The following is a 19,003-nucleotide window of genomic DNA, read 5'->3' as shown; positions in this document are numbered from 1 at the left end:
GTTTGTCAAGCTCTGTTTGATGAGGGTCCGGGCGGAGAGAAATTGAGCTGATGCCACGCCGGTTGGATGAAGACATAAATTTATGCAAACTAAGAGCAGATTTCGGTTGTTTGGGGAGATTTGATGGAGATTGTGGGTGTTATCGTTTTATTGGTTTTGAAAATCATCGTTTATGACGATGTGATTTCGGTTTGAGATAGTGGGAAAATATATTTGGAAGACAGCAAGCTTGGAAGAAAGTCCAAGTGGTCCATCTTAGTTAATTACCAATTAACTTACTGACTTACATACCTTAATTTCTTAGTATACTTACTTACTTACTTACTTACTTACTTACTTACTTACTTACTTACTTACTTACTTACTTACTTACTTACTTACTTACTTACTTACTTACTTACTTACTTACTTACTTACTTACTTACTTACTTACTTACTTACTTACTTACTTACTTACTTACTTACTTACTTACTTACTTACTTACTTACTTACTTACTTACTTACTTACTTACTTACTTACTTACTTACTTACTTACTTACTTACTTACTTACTTACTTACTTACTTACTTACTTACTTACTTACTTACTTACTTACTTACTTACTTACTTACTTACTTACTTACTTACTTACTTACTTACTTACTTACTTACTTACTTACTTACTTACTTACTTACTTACTTACTTACTTACTTACTTACTTACTTACTTACTTACTTACTTACTTACTTACTTACTTACTTACTTACTTACTTACTTACTTACTTACTTACTTACTTACTTACTTACTTACTTACTTACTTACTTACTTACTTACTTACTTACTTACTTACTTACTTACTTACTTACTTACTTACTTACTTACTTACTTACTTACTTACTTACTTACTTACTTACTTACTTACTTACTTACTTACTAACTGGGACTTGGCCTGCCTTGCTTCAACTTAGTGTTCTTTAAGCACTTCCACAATTATTAATCGGAGGGCTTTTCTTGCCTGCCATTGCATGAATTTGTATATTGTGAGGAAAGTACAATGATACACTATGCCCAGGGCGTCGAGAAAATTTTCCCGACTGGAACGGGAATCGAACCCGCCGCCTCCGGATTGGCGATCCATGGCTTTAACCATGGCTTTGGAGACCCGGGCACGTGATTACTTATTTTACGTGTTTGAAAATCTCTAAATTTTGCCTGGAAGTTGCTTCCGCTCCAATACTCCTGTGGCATGAAAAGTATTACACTAAAACCTCAATTTATGCATGTTATTTTTATGCACTTTTAATTTATGCACCTTTTTTAATGCCCTGCATAAAACGAGGGAAAGTTATTCAGAACCAATGTTGTGCACTAGAATATTTAATAATGACGGTAATCATTGCAACGGTGGCCAGGGGGTGTTTACAGGGATGAGCGAATGGAAGTTACAGAGGAGTTTCAGAGGGTCCCAAGGGGTTTCCGCGGGGTACCAGGAGATCTCAGGGGGGGTTTCGAGGGGTCTGAGGGAGTTTTCGAAAGCAATGCAGAGAGATTCAGAGGATTTTCGACGGGTGTTGGAGGCGTTATGAATACGTTTTCTGGGGTTTCCGAGGGTCTCACGTGCTTTACATGGGGTCCAAATGGGTCTTATGGGGATTCAGAGGCGTTAGGAATGCGTTTTGGGGGGTTTAGATGCGTTACATTGGCTCCGAGGGGATTTTAGAGGGGTTTTGGAGGCATTTCAGGAAGTTTCAGAGGATTTTGGTGGGATTCAGAGGCCTTACGGAGGCGTTTTCAGGGGTTTCGTAGGGTCTCAAATGTGTTACATTGGGTCTGAGGGGGTTTTAGGGGGATTTTTGAGCAATTTCATAAAGTTTCAGAGCATTTTCGGCGGGATTCCGAGGCGTTATGGAAGCGTTATGGATGAGTTTTTGGGGTTTTCGAAGCGTTTAAGGTGCGTTACATAGGGTCCGAGGAGTCTAAAGGAGATTTTGGAGGCATTTCAGGGAGTTTCGGAGCATTTCCGGCGGGATTCCGAGGCGTTACGGAGGAGCTTTAGTGGGTTTCGGAGCATCGCAGGTGCGTTACATGGGGTCCGAAGGAGTCTAAGGGGGATCTTTGAGGCGTTTCAGGAAGTTGCAGAAGATTTTCAGGGACCTCATCCCAAAGTTTTTGAAACGCCCCTGAAATGCTATTTGATTTGAAAATGTTCTTGAAATCCCCTGATACGACTCTTACCTGAAATACCTCGAAACGCTCCTGAAAAGGTATCATATGCCCCTAAAATCTCTAGGAACACCCTTGATGATGATGATCCTGAAATCCCCTGAAATTACTCTAAAATGCCGTGAAACGCTTCTCAACCCCCTTGTAACGCCTTTTAAAGGCTCTTGAGATCCCCAGAAATGCCCTTAAAGCACCTTGAAACGTCCCTGAACCCCCCTAAGTTCTATTGAAATGCCCCTGAATTTGCGGTAATCCCATGAAAACTCCATCAATACCTGATAGAACGCCCTTAAAAGGCATCCCGAATCCCCCTGAAACGCCCCTGAAGTCCCTTGGAACTCCCTTTTCTGGGCTCTCTGGGAACTTCATGGAAACCCTCTTAGCCCCACCTGAAATGCCCAAGAGCAAGACCTGCTCTCACGAACTAGATTCCCACATTGAAGTTCAAACCTAATGTATGCACAAATTTCCCTCATTTTATACCCTTTTTAATTCATGCACCTCCAGCTATGTGCATAAATTGAGGTTTTAGTGTACTACAAATCATGCATTTATCATTCATATGATAACGTATCGTTCCACGGCCCCACTCTTGACACTTGCGATACTGCGTAGGGATCTGCCGAATATATTGACGAGTCACTTAAGCTCAGAAAAGTTTTTTAGTGGTTTACATGAAATTTTCAAACGTGAATTTACGGCTTCAGATACGCCCTTACGATATAACGAATTACGAATCACATAGGGTCGATCAACCTTGCAAAATGCAATTTAATTGCGGAAAAAGACATGGTGTTCAATTCAAGTAAATGACGTGATTAAAACTGCAATTTCGCATCACTTGCGAATTCGATACGACCGCCACGGAAACATTGAATTACTGCCGCGCCGCCGGTGCACTAAATATGTTACTCCGTATCGTCATCGAATCACCGCCACCACCCTGCTCTAATAAGGTGGAAAAACTCAGCTCAGCACGCATAGTGCACCCTCCTCAAATCCTCATGCTGCTGCCGCCGCCATAACCACCCCACACAATCTCGTTTAATTGCCGTCCAATTAACGACCTCGTAAATGTGGTTTTGCTAATAAAATTTATATGAACGGTGCATGTTTTTGTACCACCTGAGAGCTGAGAGTTTGGGCTGTGGTGGATTAGTGTGGCGTATGAATCGGGGAGCTGCGTGTTGCAGCAACGAACAAAATAATTTAACGCTCTGCCAAACCAACCCCGTCAAGACCCGACGAGACCTTCGCGGCGGCGAGGAATGCAACGGACGACGGACACCCCTTGGTAAACTGTAGAATTCGAACAACCTTGGTCGTTTTCGAAGCCCTGCATGCTGCTACCGGCCACCACAGTCACTTCAGTGCCAGTGGTTGGAATGAAATATTTCAAATTATTAACAAAATTCATTAGAGGGTCGTCGAAACCATTTACCAAACATGCCACCTTGCCAGTGAGTGATGTCGATCGTGATCTGTGATCAAATGAGAGCATTTAGGGGTACAGGGTGATGTGGGTCCTCGTCACCATAGATGCCGCCGGTGAGGTGCTGGTATCTTAATCGATGGTAATTTACTCGCCTTCGAGAACAGAAAGAGGAATTCTTGCGGGGTCGGCCAACTTGAGAGAAGGATGTCTTCATGGAGGTCGATCCGGAGAAGTCGTGTAAATTCATAAATGCGAATTGCACGAGTTCTTGGAAGTGCATGTTGAGGTATGTATAGAACAAAATCTTTAGAATGCCCGAGCGGAGAATAATGACAAACTGTTTTTTTTTTTTCTGGGACAAATGTGTTCTATAGAATACTGACACTGACCTATAGGTCAGTAGCATTTAACGTTTATCATAGTTCATACTAAGACGTTCGGGTAGAATCTACAACTGAGTTAGAAAATAATGTGGCTATAACATTACAATGTACCGTCAAATGGGGTAACTTGCAACACTTTTCGACTTTGAAGCAATATCACACAAAATCTGAACATTCTAAACATCCTGTAAAGCATCGTGTACGCTAATTACCCCGAGTAGAATGCTATGTAGTACTCGATTTACCAATATACTTTGCCACCTAATCACGAGGTGCGAAATACATGCTTGTTGCAAGTTTCCCCATCTGTGGGGTAACTTGCAACACAGTACATGAATCTAAGTTAGCTATCATTATACAGCACCAACATTCTAGTGCTTAGTCGTATTGTATATTTTTGATGTAATGCATGAAAAAATGCATTGGAAAGATGTAAACTAACCAACTGACATATATTTTTTTCATGAAAGGGTTGATATTTATTGCAAGCGAGAGTATATCGGTTAACAGCAGGTCTCACGTCCCTTAAATATAAAATATATATGGATCTCGTGACTCAGCATTCGTTACAAAATGTCAACTATTGTCATTTCTTGAAAAAAATAGAGTGAGTCATCTTTAAGTAGTTTACAGTTTGAAGTGTTGGCAATTTCAGCTAAAATAAGTGTTTGGCAATTTCAGCTAAAATAACCTGAAACACACCCATTCAACTTTGTAAATATCAAAATCGCTAATTTGAGTATTCAGCTGAAATAATTTACTCCATCTAGGTTCAAAATTGATGAAACATGAATTAAACTTCAAAATATTGTATTTCCTAACAATACTAGACGGCCACGTGCAAAAATGGAAAAAAATGAGTTGTCATTTGAAAATGAACGCGTTACGTAATCAATGAATGATCCATTTCGGTTATTTCTGTCAAAATTATCGTAAAATGAAGATAAATAATTGAAGATTTAGTCAAATTCAACTGTTGCAAGTTACCCCATAATTGTTGTCGAATATTATAATCATTTTTTACATTACTTAGTTGATAAGTTTATCAAACTTTTATCGTTCAGCTAAGCTTACTATTAGGTTCCCTAACTGCAAGCAAGGTCATCAGACTTATCGCACTTACCGTAGGGGAGAGGTGAAGTACGATTTTCATACTTGTTTTTATGACATAAAATGATCAAACCGTTTTAACAGTGTAGCTAAACAATAAACAAATAAATAAAACTAATTTTTCCGCTGAATCAATCTTTTATACTTATAATCTCTATAAACGGAATAGTAGGGCATACTCTAGGGCATACTAGTTTTCATTATTATTAGAAAATACTTCACATTTAGTGTATGTCATCGTGTTGCAAGTTACACCGCTGTTGCAAGTAACCCCGTTTGACGGTAGAACAAAAACCTCCAGTATCTTAAGACATGAGTGCCACAATAAAGGCTGTTAATAAATAGTAATTCAAAAGGGCCTAACGTGCTTAATGATCTAGTAGTCACCGCTTCTGATTCGTATGCAGAAGGTGATGAGTTCAATCCCTGACCCGTCCCTTACTTCCTGCTTTATAACCTTCTGTCTACTTTGTTTCTATTCTCTACATATACTGCTGATCTATATTCATGTTTTGTAGCCATCGCTACAACCTACATTTCCGTTCAAAAGTTTGTATCTTTTTCATCTTTCATTCAATTTTAATTCTTCTTGGCTTATTTGAAACAAAATGAATGATACTTACTGCATAGACATTGAACCGCACATATTTGTTGAAATTTACATACTAAAACTTAACGTAAAGTTGCCTCAATTTTTGAAGCTTGGTAAAGTGTGCTAACTTTATATAACATTTTTATATACAAAAATCGTTAAATACGTTAAGCTAAAGACATCAAACGTAAATTTAGTTAATTATCTTTGAAATGAGCCAAAAATAATTAAAATTGAACTATAGATGACGAAGATATCACCAAATCACTTTTCCATGTTTTACGATAGTGACCCCAAACTTTTGGTCGATGACATCAAGGATTAATTTACTTAATAACTTTTTTTCTAGATTTTTTAGCTAAGTTCTGTAAACAGCAGTTGAAAGCTAATAGAAAATGGGTCATATTACCGCTCTTATCTTAAAATTTGGTCGACCCAACTTCCAGCGACACTGCCGTAAGTTTATATTCATTTTTCAGAAAATTTGGCAATTTTGGGTTAAGTTTTCATACATTTTTTTTTTAAGTTTCTTTTAAATCATGTTCAAAGTTTCTTTGACTTATTATCTTTTGAATGAAACCTAGGGTTTTGGAATCGGGCGCAAATTGGCGGAGATATGGGCCTAAAAAAATGACATGTTTTTGTGGGAGTGACCGCAAACGTTTGAACGGGAGTGTATGTAAGCCTTCATCACAACTTCACAGCGCCGTCTGATCAAACTACATTTCATATTATGATACAAATCGACATTCCACTAACCATATCGCATCATTTTCAGATAACTTGACAGGCAACTAGCCAGTACACCTCGTTAGCTCTTATCTTTAGATTATCTTGACGTCCCAAAAACCAAGCTTTAACTTGCTGTTATCCCGTTTGCCTTCTTTATAACACAATTTCTACTTCCCTTTAAACTATTTTAAATTTTCTATTTCTTACCCCATCAATTCGCACTAAATCCTTTCTAAGCTTTTAATAAACCCTTTTGCTCTTGTTAAGTAATGCATAAGCCCATTTTATAATCACTATGCTCACCACCGCTGCTGAAGCTTCATTAGCAAGTTCATAACATTGGTACGATAACAAAAATAAAAGCAAGAAAAAGGGTACTCCCGACAATAAATCTAAAAAGTTTTCATTGTAACCACAATAAAACTAATGATTCACATCGTCAAGTTTCTTATACGATTAAAACTATATCTTTGCTCTGAAATGCAAAACGATCGATTTGGCATCTCTTTGCATCGTATCAAATTACTGATGAATCTTTTCAGGTTGAATTTATAGCGCTCTGGATTACATTAATAAAATCATCGATAAAAGACACAAACAAAATAAAATATTATTTTTTTTCTTTCCAGTTTAAAAGAACCCTTTTTAGTACAAATAAGTTTTGATTGATAACAAATCCACTGCAGAAAAAATCTAATTAATCTCCAGAGGCAAAGTTTTTTTTTATAATTTCTTTCGAAAAGTTGTACGGATTCCTTTTGAAAGGTTTTTAAGATCATCTACCATGGATCTTTTTTTCGAAAATTGCTTTTGATTTTCATTTAGGATTATCTCTTGAGGATTCTCCAAAAAAAAACTTAAAGAACTGCTCTAGGGAACCTTTCATGAGTATCCTCAGACAGATATTTCTTCATCAATTTTGTTAAAAAGCCATACAAGAATTCATTCAGGAAATCATCCTTGGATTTCTTCAAAAATCCTTGGATTTCTTCAGAAATCCTTTCAGTAATTCCTTCAGAAAATTTCAAATTCCTTCAAAAAGAATTCCTCCAGAAATTTCTCCACGGATTTCTCTAGAAAATCTTTCACAGACTTCTTCAGGAACTTTTCCAAAGTTTTCTTCAGAAATTCTTCCAGGGCTCCTTAAAAATATTCCCTGGAAATTTCGCCAGAAACTATATTTGAGATACTTTCCTAAATTTGTCCAAGAATTCCATCAAGAAATCATCTATGGATTGTTTTTAAAATTGCTCCATGGATGTTTTCAGAACGTTTCCTTCAGAAATTCCATTGCGAGTTTCTCCAGAAATCATCTAGGAATACTTTTATGTCAATTTCCAAACTCCTGAAACTCCGCCAAGGGTTAATCCGGTTTTTTTTATAGGGATTCAATTCTTTCAAAGTTTCCTTCAGTAATTCTTCCAGTGGTTTCTTCGAAAAATCTTCCGGATATACATTCAAGAAATTCGTTCAGGTTTGTTCAGGAATTGCTATAAGAATTCCATTGGAAATTCCCGCCAGGTTGTATCCAGGCAGCTTCTACAGGGATTATTCCAGAAAATCCTGCAATAAATTCTTCCAGGAGTTCATACAAAGTTTCCCTCAGGATTTCCATCAGATATTTCTCCATGTATTTTCTCATAAATTCCTCCGAAATTTGCTGAAAAGATATCTATATCTATAAGAATTTCTCTGCGAAGTTTATTTTATTCAGAAATATTTCCTAAGAATTTATTCAGGAATTCTTTAAGGAATATCTTGAGTTTTTGAAAGGATGTTCACAAAAGTTTATCTGAGGTTATTAAGTATTCTAAGGGAATTGCTTCAGAAATAAGTCCACAAATCGCTTCAGGAATACTTTCAGAAATTCTTTCAGCGATTTCTTCATAAAACAAAAAATTCAAAATTCCTCCGGAAATTTCTCCATAGCTTTCTTAAGAAAATCGACCGCAAATTCGTTAAGGAATTCTATTAAAGGCATTTTTTAGGAATTTCTTATTGATTACTTTGTAAACTTTTCTAGGAAATCCGCCCAAGGCCTTTTCTGATAATTTCTCCAGGTATTTCCCTAGAAAGTTTTTCAAAACTTTCTGCTTGAATTTCTTCAAAAAGTTCGTAGTGATTTTTTTTCAGATATTTCTCTGGAGATTCATTCGAAAGTTTTTCCGAGATTTTTTACCGAAATTTTACTGGAAAGTTTCAAAAAAAAATTATTAGGAAATTTCGGAAATTACCGTTCGGATTTCTTTTGATATTTCATCAGGAATTACTTTAAAAATATCCTGAAATACCTCTTCAGAGTTAACGGGATTTCTTCAGAAATTTCATTAAAAAAAATAGAGATTCTTCCGGAAATTCTTCCAAGGGTTCCTTCAAGAATTTTATGAGGCAAACCTGCTGGGATTCCTAGAGCAATTTCTATCCGATTTTATTTTGTAAATTGCTCCTGTGGCTGGGATTGTGCAAAAATGCCTGGAAGAATTCTTGTAAGAATCGCTGAAGGAAATCGTCTGGATGATTGTCTGAAGTCATCCCTTCTTATTATAACTTTAGAGGTTCCTGGAATAAATTCTTGGAAATTTTCTAGAACGATTCTTGGACAAAAAATCCTGGAAAAGTATGTTTAGACCTAGCAAATTCAGCCCTTCTGGCAGCACGGACGAGTTCCACAAAACCTTATCAGCAGTGGTCTCGTTTTATCATACGCGGTTTTAACCCCTTCCTTATCACTGCTAGCAGGTAGAGCAATAGGAGCGGTCGGCTCAAATTCGTATGCTACATTCACCACTGTCCCTCGGTATCACTGTCGATACCGGGCAGTAGTTAGTTGAATCTACCCCGTGAGCAAATATACATCTACCTCGTCGCAATAAAGTTTTTCGTTGCTAAGTTCGAGTTTGAATAAACAGTGTAGTGATTTGAAATTACGTCGCGCGTTCTTTATCAGAAACGAAAGTGCCTACGTGTCCGAAGAATTTCTCCGCGAGCCGGTCCGAATATCGTACATAAATTTTGGTCCTTCGAACCGGATTCGTCGACCGGTGACCAACGCGCTGCGCGAGAAAACCGCGGACAGTAGTGCGCATAGTAGTGCCGGACAATATCGTTATCGCCATCGCGATCCGTGTGTGCTTTGTGCAAGCGGGCATTGTGAAAGTGTGCAACGGGTGCCATCAAGGAAAATTGGAGCAGCGACGCCGTTCGACATCGTCCAGAGGAAGGCAGGATTATAGGGATTCGAGTGGAGCAGCCAGGCGGCGAGAATCGGCAGGATCGAGATTGAGCTGGACAAGACGACCCACTGGACAGGCGGTTCCAAGATAAAGGGAAGTAGTGTTGCATGTGTGCATGTGGTCAGTAGTGGCGCCAAGCATGAGGGTCACTGCCCTACTGTGATGTGGTAATAAAGAATAGTGGTTGAATGAAATCAATGCTGTTTTCGTCTTTTGCATGCGAACTGCGAGTTGGTCCTTGAGTTGGGTTCTCCGATTGACGGTTGGTCTTGATTTCCGCTGGAATTTCTTGTGCTTGTTGTTCGCTTGGTCGGTTCCCCTCGCTGCAGTCAACCTATTCTGCCTGTCTTCTGTCATACGTGGGACGTCGAGTTGAATCGCGAGTCGCGGGTGAATGTTCGAGTGTGCAGTAATAGTGCTGAATTTCTAGTGCACAGTGGTCCAAAAAGCTGTTTTGTGCAGTGTTAAATTAGTAGTTGATTGCACCTGCAAACAATTACATTGTACCAGTGACTTGATAGTGCTCGACTACCCATCAGTGAAAGTGTTTCCATTTATTTGGCAAAATTAGTGAATGCAGCGGAAGAAAAGGGTGAAAATGACCAGCGAGTTGAAGGATCTACTGAAGCAGGAGCGGCAGCTTCGCAACACCGTCGATGGAGTGCGGAAGTTCATTGCCAAATATAAGCCGGAGAAACATCTTGACCAAGTGGAAGCCCGACTAGACATGCTGGAAATTGCTATGAAGCGGTTCTACGTAGTTCGCCGGAGAATCGATGTTCTTTTGGAAGAAGCCGATGAAAAACAAGTGTCCGAATCAAAGGAAGATCCAGACGAGAAGGCCAAGACTCTAGCAGATCTTATTGAGAAGCGGCAGACCGAGAGCTTCGAATTGGTTGAAATGGTTGAGGATACCTACTGCGAGCTGAAAGCCAAACTGTGCAAACTGTCAGCTACTGCAGATCCTCCTGCAGCGACCGGTCAGCAGGCAGCTCCCACTGCTTCCAGTGCGATTTCCAGAGTGAAGCTTCCCGAAATCCGTTTACCTAGCTTTGGAGGTCGCATCCGTGAATGGGTCACATACCGTGACATGTTTAGGAGTCTGATCCATCGGAATGACCAGTTGACAGAAATGGATAAGTTCTCCTATCTACGTTCGTCCCTAACCGGTGAAGCGTTGCAAGGAATTTCGTCGATTGAGATGACTGCTGCCAACTACCCTATAGCGTGGGACAGCCTCCAAGAGCGATATGAGAACAAAAAGCTCATCGTCAAGGCACATCTTGATGCTTTGTTCAGCGTGGAATCAATGAAACGTGAAAGTTATGAAGCGTTAAGCCACGTTATCAATGAATTCGACAGAAACCTACAGCAGTTGACGAAAATCGGCGAAGACACGACCGGGTGGAGCACAATATTGGCTTACATGGTGTGCTCCAGGCTTGACACCACCACGCTTCGTCAATGGGAGTCGCATCACTCTTCTACAGACGTCCCTGGCTACGAAGATTTGATGGAATTTTTGCGAAAGCAGGCCTCCGTTCTGCAGTCTTTGTCGTCGTCGAAGCCGAGCCAGCAGATCGAGTCTAAGAAGCCTAGATATACGGTTAGTCACGCCACATCGCAATCTCCGAGAAATTGTCCGTTTTGTGGGGAGAGTCAGCATTCAGCTTTCAGATGCCAGAAGTTCCTGAAGATGAAGGTCCAAGAGCGTTACGAGAAGGTGAAACGGAGCGGATTGTGCTTGAACTGTTTTTCGTCGTCTCACATGGTTCGATACTGTACGAGCGGAACTTGCCGGAATTGTCACCAACGGCACCACACCCTATTGCACATCGGATCAACCAACAGCGGAGCAGCGTCCCCGCCGGCAGCGACCGGTTCCTCCGTCCCACTTGTACAGAACCGACCACAAAAAGCGAATAATCAGAACACACAAGCTCAGAATCAGACCACACCCACTCAAAACCCTGGATTACTCACGAACTCACACCCAATAGCCAGTACAAGTTCGCATCAACCACATTCACACCCATCACACGCCACAGATCGCACACTAGTTACGCAAACAAACTCACTTCCCTCCAGCGCACCCTCGCCCACTCGGCAAGTGTTGCTGTCTACCGCTATGGTGATAGTAACCGATCGAAATGGCAACTCGAAAATTGCTAGAGCTCTTTTGGACTCCTGTTCAGAGTACTGTTTCGCCACTTCAAAGTTCTGCCAAGGTCTGAGATTGGCCGGAGCGGACAGCCATCTCGCAGTTTCTGGAATTGGTGGCTCCGTTGTACGGTCGTCGAAGATGGTCGAAGCAGATATATCTCCACGGTTCCCCAGCATATCGTCGTATACCGAAACCGTTCAGCTCCACGTTCTTCCCAAACTCACGGCTACATTACCAGTTGATCGAGTTGATGCTGGATCGTTATTAGTTCCTGAAGACATTGTTTTGGCGGATCCTGGATTTCACGAGCCCGGGCCAGTAGATTTGATCATTGGCGCCGAGTTCTATTTCGATCTGCTGAAGGAAGGCCGCAAGAAAATGTCGGATGATGGACCCACCTTTCAAGAAACCGTCTTTGGATGGGTAGTCTCTGGTCGTATTCCTGGCAAAGTGGAGGAGGTTTCGAGAGCAGTGGCTTACTTGTGTTCAACGGTGGATCTTCGAGAATTGTTAACCAAGTTCTGGGAATTGGAGTCCTGCTACCACAAGAGCACACTCTCCGTCGAAGAATCAACGTGTGAGGAGATTTTTCAGCGAACTACAGTGCGAGATGAAGATGGAAGGTTTGTCGTCACGCTTCCCAAGAAGCAATATGTCATCGATCAGCTAGGAGACTCCAAAACAACTGCACTTAGGCGCTTCTACGGATTGGAACGTCGTTTCGAGATGAACAACACTCTGAAGGCTTTGTATTGCGATTTCATTCAAGAATACTTGGCCATGGGTCACATGCGCGAAGTCTCTGCTGAAAATTGCGAACGTCCATCGTACTACTTGCCACATCACGCCGTCTTGAAGCCGGAAAGTACGACTACGAAGCTGCGCGTCGTGTTTGACGCTTCATGTCGCACGTCTACTGGAGTGTCACTGAACGATGGATTAATGGTCGGACCCGTCGTACAGGACGATTTGTTGTCGATTATTCTACGATTCCGGTTCCACAGATTCGTTGTTGTGGCGGACATCGCCAAAATGTACCGCATGGTCAACGTGTGCCAAGCCGATCAGCCTCTTCAGCGCATTCTTTGGCGAAGCTCGACCAGCGAACCTGTGAAGGCCTACCAGCTTACTACCGTTACGTATGGTACCAGCTCTGCTCCGTACCTTGCAACAAAGTGCCTTCAACAGTTGGCAGCAGATGCAGAAGCAACGCACGGAAAGGCAGCTACCACAATTCGAAAGGGATTTTACGTTGACGATCTTCTAACGGGAACAGACGACGTAGAAGAAGGAAAGACCCTAGTAATTGAGATCTTGGACCTCATGAACTCCGCTGGTTTCACTCTACGAAAATGGAGCTCCAACTGTGCCGAGATCCTTTCAAGCATTCCCGAGGAACTACGAGATGAACGAGCTACTCTGGAATTGGATTCGTCGTCATCACCAGTCAAAACTCTCGGCCTCATTTGGGAACCTGCTACCGACATGTTTCGATATGCTGTGCCACAGTGGAACCCTCAAACTCCAATCACCAAGCGAATCGTGCTTTCTGACGCTGCACGGATCTTCGACCCGCTTGGTCTTATTGGCCCAGTAGTGGTACAAGCCAAAATATTCCTCCAGTCGTTATGGAAGCAAAGCTGCGATTGGGATGATCCGCTTCCGGAAGAATTCCACAACTATTGGCTTGAGTTTCGTCGGAATACTATCGCGCTCGAATCACTCAAGATTCCAAGGTGGACCTGTTACACTCAAGGTCTACTCAGTGTAGAAATACATGGATTCTGTGATGCATCGGAGGCAGCATATGGTGCATGTTTGTATCTTCGCTGTGTGTCGAATAGCGGAGAAATCAGCGTTCGGCTGATTACGTCAAAGTCCAGAGTTGCGCCATTAGAAGACCTGACCCGCAAAAAGAAGAGACAGTCGATACCGCGCCTTGAATTGTCGTCGGCTTTGTTGCTGAGCCACCTCTATGAAAAGGTTACTGGCAGTCTTCAACTCCCGCATCAATCATTCTTCTGGACCGATTCGATGATTGTCAAGTGCTGGTTATCGTCATTACCTTCCCGTTGGCAAGTTTTTGTTGGAAACCGTGTTTCTGAAATACAGCACATTACCAAGGAAGGCGAATGGAACCACGTTGCCGGGGTCGAAAACCCTGCCGACATTCTCTCTCGTGGTACAACGGCTGCTCAAATACAGTATCAGCCGTCGTGGTTCGAAGGTCCCATTTGGCTTCGTCAAGATCGTTCAACATGGCCGAAACCCTCGTCAACACAACCACCAATAGATAGTGCACTGCTGGAAGAACGTAGCACGATATCTCTCCCCTCTCGCGTGACTCCGCCAAACGAACTTTTCTCGCTCCGGTCATCGCTCACTGATTTGGTTCGTCTAGTGGCATGGCTTCGTAGATTCGTGCACAATAGTTCACCACGCAATCGCTCAACTAGGCAGGAAGGACGCCTGTCCCTGAGAGAGTTGGATGACTCGCTAACTCACCTCGTCCGAATCTCTCAAAAGGAGAGCTTCCCAGAAGAATTTGCGGATTTGACGCGGAGTCGGCAGCTGAAATCATCCTCCAAGTTGTCGCTTTTGAATCCCGTCGTCATAGATGGAACACTCCGCGTCGGCGGCCGGCTGGCAAATGCACCGATTTCAGAATTTCGAAAACACCCGATGATTTTGCATCACCAACATCCGTTAGCTGCACTAGTAACTCGGCATTATCATCTAAAACTCCTTCACGCTGGTCAACAACTCCTCATCGCTTCAGTCAGAGAAAAGTTCTGGCCTACAAATGCTCGAAATCTGGCACGTAAGATTTGCCACCAATGCGTGGACTGCTTCCGCAGTAAGCCAAAGGTGCAGGAGCAGTTAATGGCAGATTTGCCGGCTGTCCGAGTAAACCCCTCAGCAGTCTTTTGGAAGGTAGGAGTAGATTTGTGTGGTCCCTTCTACATCAAGTACCCGATCCGTCGAAGTCCAGCAGTCAAGTCCTACGTAGCGATTTTCGTTTGCCTAGCGACAAAGGCAGTCCATATGGAGATAGTTGCTGATTTGTCTACTCAGGCATTTCTCGCCGCCTTCAGGAGATTCGTCGCGTGCCGTGGAAAACCACACACGGTTATGTGCGACAATGCGACTAACTTTGTCGGCGCCAACAGAGAACTTGAGGACCTCCGTCGTCAATTCCTGGATCAGCAATTCCAGCGCACCATCACTCGTTCAGCAGAAGACGATGGCATTCGGTTCAACTTCATTCCTGCACGGTCTCCAAATTTCGGAGGATTGTGGGAGGCGGCCGTAAAATCGTTCAAGGGTCACTTCCGCAGGACCATTGGTACTAGGCAGTTGAGCTACGACGAGCTGAACACTATCGTACAACAAGTTGCAGCCATACTGAATTCTCGCCCGCTAACGCCTCTGAGTAACGACCCCGACGATTTTTCGGCACTGACTCCCGGCCACTTTCTGATCGGAAGGCCTCTAACCGCTGTTCCGGAGCCCGATCTACAAGGAATACCGGAGAATCGTTTGGCTGTATGGCAAAGGTCCCAAGAGTTCGTTCAGAGGCTGTGGCAAACATGGAAAACCCACTATCTGTCCGATCTCCATAACCGGACAAAATGGACGAAACAGCGCGACAACCTGAAGATAGGCACAATGGTGCTTGTCAAGGAGGACAACCTGCCACCACAGCGATGGCAGCTAGGACGAGTAGCAGAAATCTTCCCTGGATCGGACGGCAATGTCCGAGTAGTAACCGTCCGCACAAAGGATGGGTCCTTCAAGAGGGGCATTTCAAAAATTTGTGTGCTTCCAATCCGGGACAACGCGTCCACATCAGAAGAGTTCTAACACTCTTTCGTCGCCGGGACCCCGGCATCGCGGAGGTCGTCCTAAAGGAGGCCTCCGCTTCCCAGTTAAGTATATGTATTATATTGAATTGCAAAAAGCTTAAGGAATGTTTGTCCCCCATAGTCGCTCCACATGTCCCACGATTGGGACATTCATCGAAGACGTCATCACCAACACCATTTCGTCCATTCCGTCAATCGCTGGGAGAAGGTCGTCCCGTCCCGTATCGTCTAGCATGATCGTTGTGTGATGTCCCAAGAACCAATTAATCTATCTTCAGTCCGTCATCATCACGTCGTCGAGGAGAACTTTCTCCAAGTTGTACCTTCATTAACTTCCCCACTTCGTCAGCACCACAGTTCGCCATCACAACTCGGAGTAAAGCACCAGAGCATCAGGTACCGATGCTCGACCCGCTGTTGTCGCACCGACAAGCCTTCATCAGGGACTGATCAACCCATATCGATGGCCCGTCATCCGCAGCAATGGCACCCAAGAACTCCAGTGAGGCAACTTGTGACCACTATTTTCGTAGTTCGAACGACATTCCAGTCGTCCTCATCGGTGCTTTGGGCACCCGCGGAGGCCAGGAGGCCTCCGCATCAGGGAAGTCTTGTAAATGTTCATTTTTTCAATTTAAAAAGCAGCCTCTCATCTGCAGATTCGAAAGATGCCCGCCACGTCCGTCGACGACGACGGCAACGAAATTGATGACGACACTGACGACCACTACCAAGAGCTCCAGACGATAGCCCAGCGAGTAGGAAATTCATCCAATCGACCCTTTTCGAAGCAGCAGATGCCCAGCAGTAGTTCTATACAGTCCACGTTCATCCAGCGAAGTTTCCAACGTCCACCGTCGCAGCAACCACTCTCGGCGAAGGGTGAGGTTCCATCCAGCATGCAACATCCAATGTCGCACCTAGTAGTCAACTATCCAGCGTAGTAAACAAACCAACCATGAATTCGATCGGCAGCCACCGAGCACAAAGGCCTTTGGTGAAGACTAGGTCAAGGTCATCGAAGTGCTCTCGAAGCAATGTTGTGAAGCAGAAGAAGTAGTAGAATAGATATCAAAACATCCCGAATAGAATAATCAAATTTTCGTAGCCGACAGCAGTAGGTAGTTAGTTAGGTTGTACAGTGAAGGTCGAAATTGCGATACTCTATTTGATTTGAAATGCAGAGATTTCAAGGCGGCCGGCATGTTTAGACCTAGCAAATTCAGCCCTTCTGGCAGCACGGACGAGTTCCACAAAACCTTATCAGCAGTGGTCTCGTTTTATCATACGCGGTTTTAACCCCTTCCTTATCACTGCTAGCAGGTAGAGCAATAGGAGCGGTCGGCTCAAATTCGTATGCTACATTCACCACTGTCCCTCGGTATCACTGTCGATACCGGGCAGTAGTTAGTTGAATCTACCCCGTGAGCAAATATACATCTACCTCGTCGCAATAAAGTTTTTCGTTGCTAAGTTCGAGTTTGAATAAACAGTGTAGTGATTTGAAATTACGTCGCGCGTTCTTTATCAGAAACGAAAGTGCCTACGTGTCCGAAGAATTTCTCCGCGAGCCGGTCCGAATATCGTACAAAGTATTTGAAGAAACTCCTTAAGATACCTCCTTAATTCTGAGAAAATAAAAACTTTTCTGAGAGGAGTCCCGCAGATATCCGTAGACAGATTTCTAAAAGAATCTCTTAAAAATGTGTGCCAAAATTCCTAAAGAGCTTGCAGACAAAGGTACTGGTGGAATTCTTGTATAAATCCAGCAGTAAATTTCCGAAGGATTCCTGGAGGAGTTTTAAAGGAATTCTAAGAAAAACTACTGGAAATGTCTCTGGAAGAATTCATAGAAGAATTTCTTTTGCAATTGCATGGAAATAGCTCAAGGAAAATTTCTGAGGGAAATCCTGAAGAAATAAAATAATCCTTGAAAAAAAAAATCGAAAACTTCAGAATGTTTACTTGTTTTTTTTATAATGTATTTTCTAAAAGAATTGTTTAAAGAATATACCTGGAAGAACAGGAGAATCCTGTTCAGGTGTTAATAAAAAGATTCATAAATAAATCCTTGGAATAATCCCAAGGAATAGATTCTGATGTAATTTTTGTTGGAGTTGCTGAGAGAATCTTTGGAGAAATTTCTTACGAATCACCGGATAAAATATGAAAGAATACCTGATGCAAGGTCTCAATAAGCCCTAAGCAAACCTGTAGGAACTTCTGGCGAAGCTTCTTGAGAATTTTCTAGTGAAAATTCTAAATAAATGCCTGAGGGAATCTCTGAATATATGGAGCAAGATCTAAAGAAATTTTGAAGAATTTTCAACGATAAATAGTTCCTGGAAGAATTCAAGGAATGAAACCGCATTTTCAAAGAAAATCCCAAGAGGAGTTTTTGAAGGAATCTCTGAAATAACATCCAAATCTCTGTATTTTTTTCCAGGAATTGCATGTTTAAAAAAAATCCTTTGATGGAATTCCAAGATAATCCTTGGATACATTCCTTGAATTCTTAAAAAAAATCCAAAAGAATTTTGATGGAAAATTCTTACAGAAATGTAAGAAGCACTAGAAGAAACACATTAAGCACATTAGAGAATGTAGGCACGAGCTTCTTTAGAAATCCTTGAGGAGATTTCCTAAATAATTGCTAAAGGAATCCCACGAAGAATTCCTGAACAAACCTTGCTTGAATTGTTCTAGGAAATCCTGCGAAAATCTTCTTAAAAAAAATTGATAAATCCTGAAAGAATTCCTAAAGGTAATTCTGGTGGTATACCTGAAGGTAATCATTGAGCAGTATGGGGGGAGGGATAAATTCTAAATTCTAAAAAACTTTCTGGAGGAATCTTTAAAAGAGTTATTGTGGAACTCACATTTCAGTCAACCCCCTGTGAGTGTTTATCTATATACGGGGCGTTGAGATTTGGAAATCTTGAGTAACCAGCTCTTATTTTTCCACGACAGCACTGAATGACTCCATAGATTCTTCCAAGATTTTCACTTGGAATTTCTCCGTAGATACCTTCAAGAGTTCCTTCAGGAATGCCTCTTGGAAATCCTTTAGAATTTCCTAGAAGTTCCTTCTGAGATTTCTTAACGGATTTTTTCAAAAGATTCCTCCACAAATTCACTTTGTAAAATCTCCAACAATGCGTGCTGGTTTTCCTCCAAGAATTCCTCATGTGATTCCTTCAGAAATTTAAAATGTATCCAAAAAATTTCCAGAAATTTCCCCAGATATTTTTCTCAGAAATTCTTCCAAAAATTGCATTTTGT

The 19,003-nt window shown here is 42.1% G+C and overlaps 2 protein-coding genes across 4 annotated transcripts in view; both read left to right on the top strand.

Annotated features, from left to right (window-relative positions):
- LOC109417137 (lipase 1-like) overlaps positions 1 to 19,003 on the top strand; it is a 533,887-nt gene that overhangs the window by 318,667 nt on the left and 196,217 nt on the right. The gene's annotated exons all lie outside the window — the stretch shown is intronic.
- On the top strand, positions 10,290 to 15,719 carry LOC134286256 (uncharacterized). The gene has a single exon (XM_062847840.1). The coding sequence runs from the start codon at positions 10,290 to 10,292 to the stop codon at positions 15,717 to 15,719; it is 5,430 nt and encodes a 1,809-aa protein (XP_062703824.1).

This window comes from Aedes albopictus, chromosome 2 (genome assembly GCF_035046485.1).
Source record: "Aedes albopictus strain Foshan chromosome 2, AalbF5, whole genome shotgun sequence".
Taxonomy (NCBI): Eukaryota; Metazoa; Arthropoda; class Insecta; order Diptera; family Culicidae; genus Aedes; species Aedes albopictus.
Note: the sequence above shows the minus strand (reverse complement) of the source record. Positions and strands in the feature narration are given on the sequence as shown.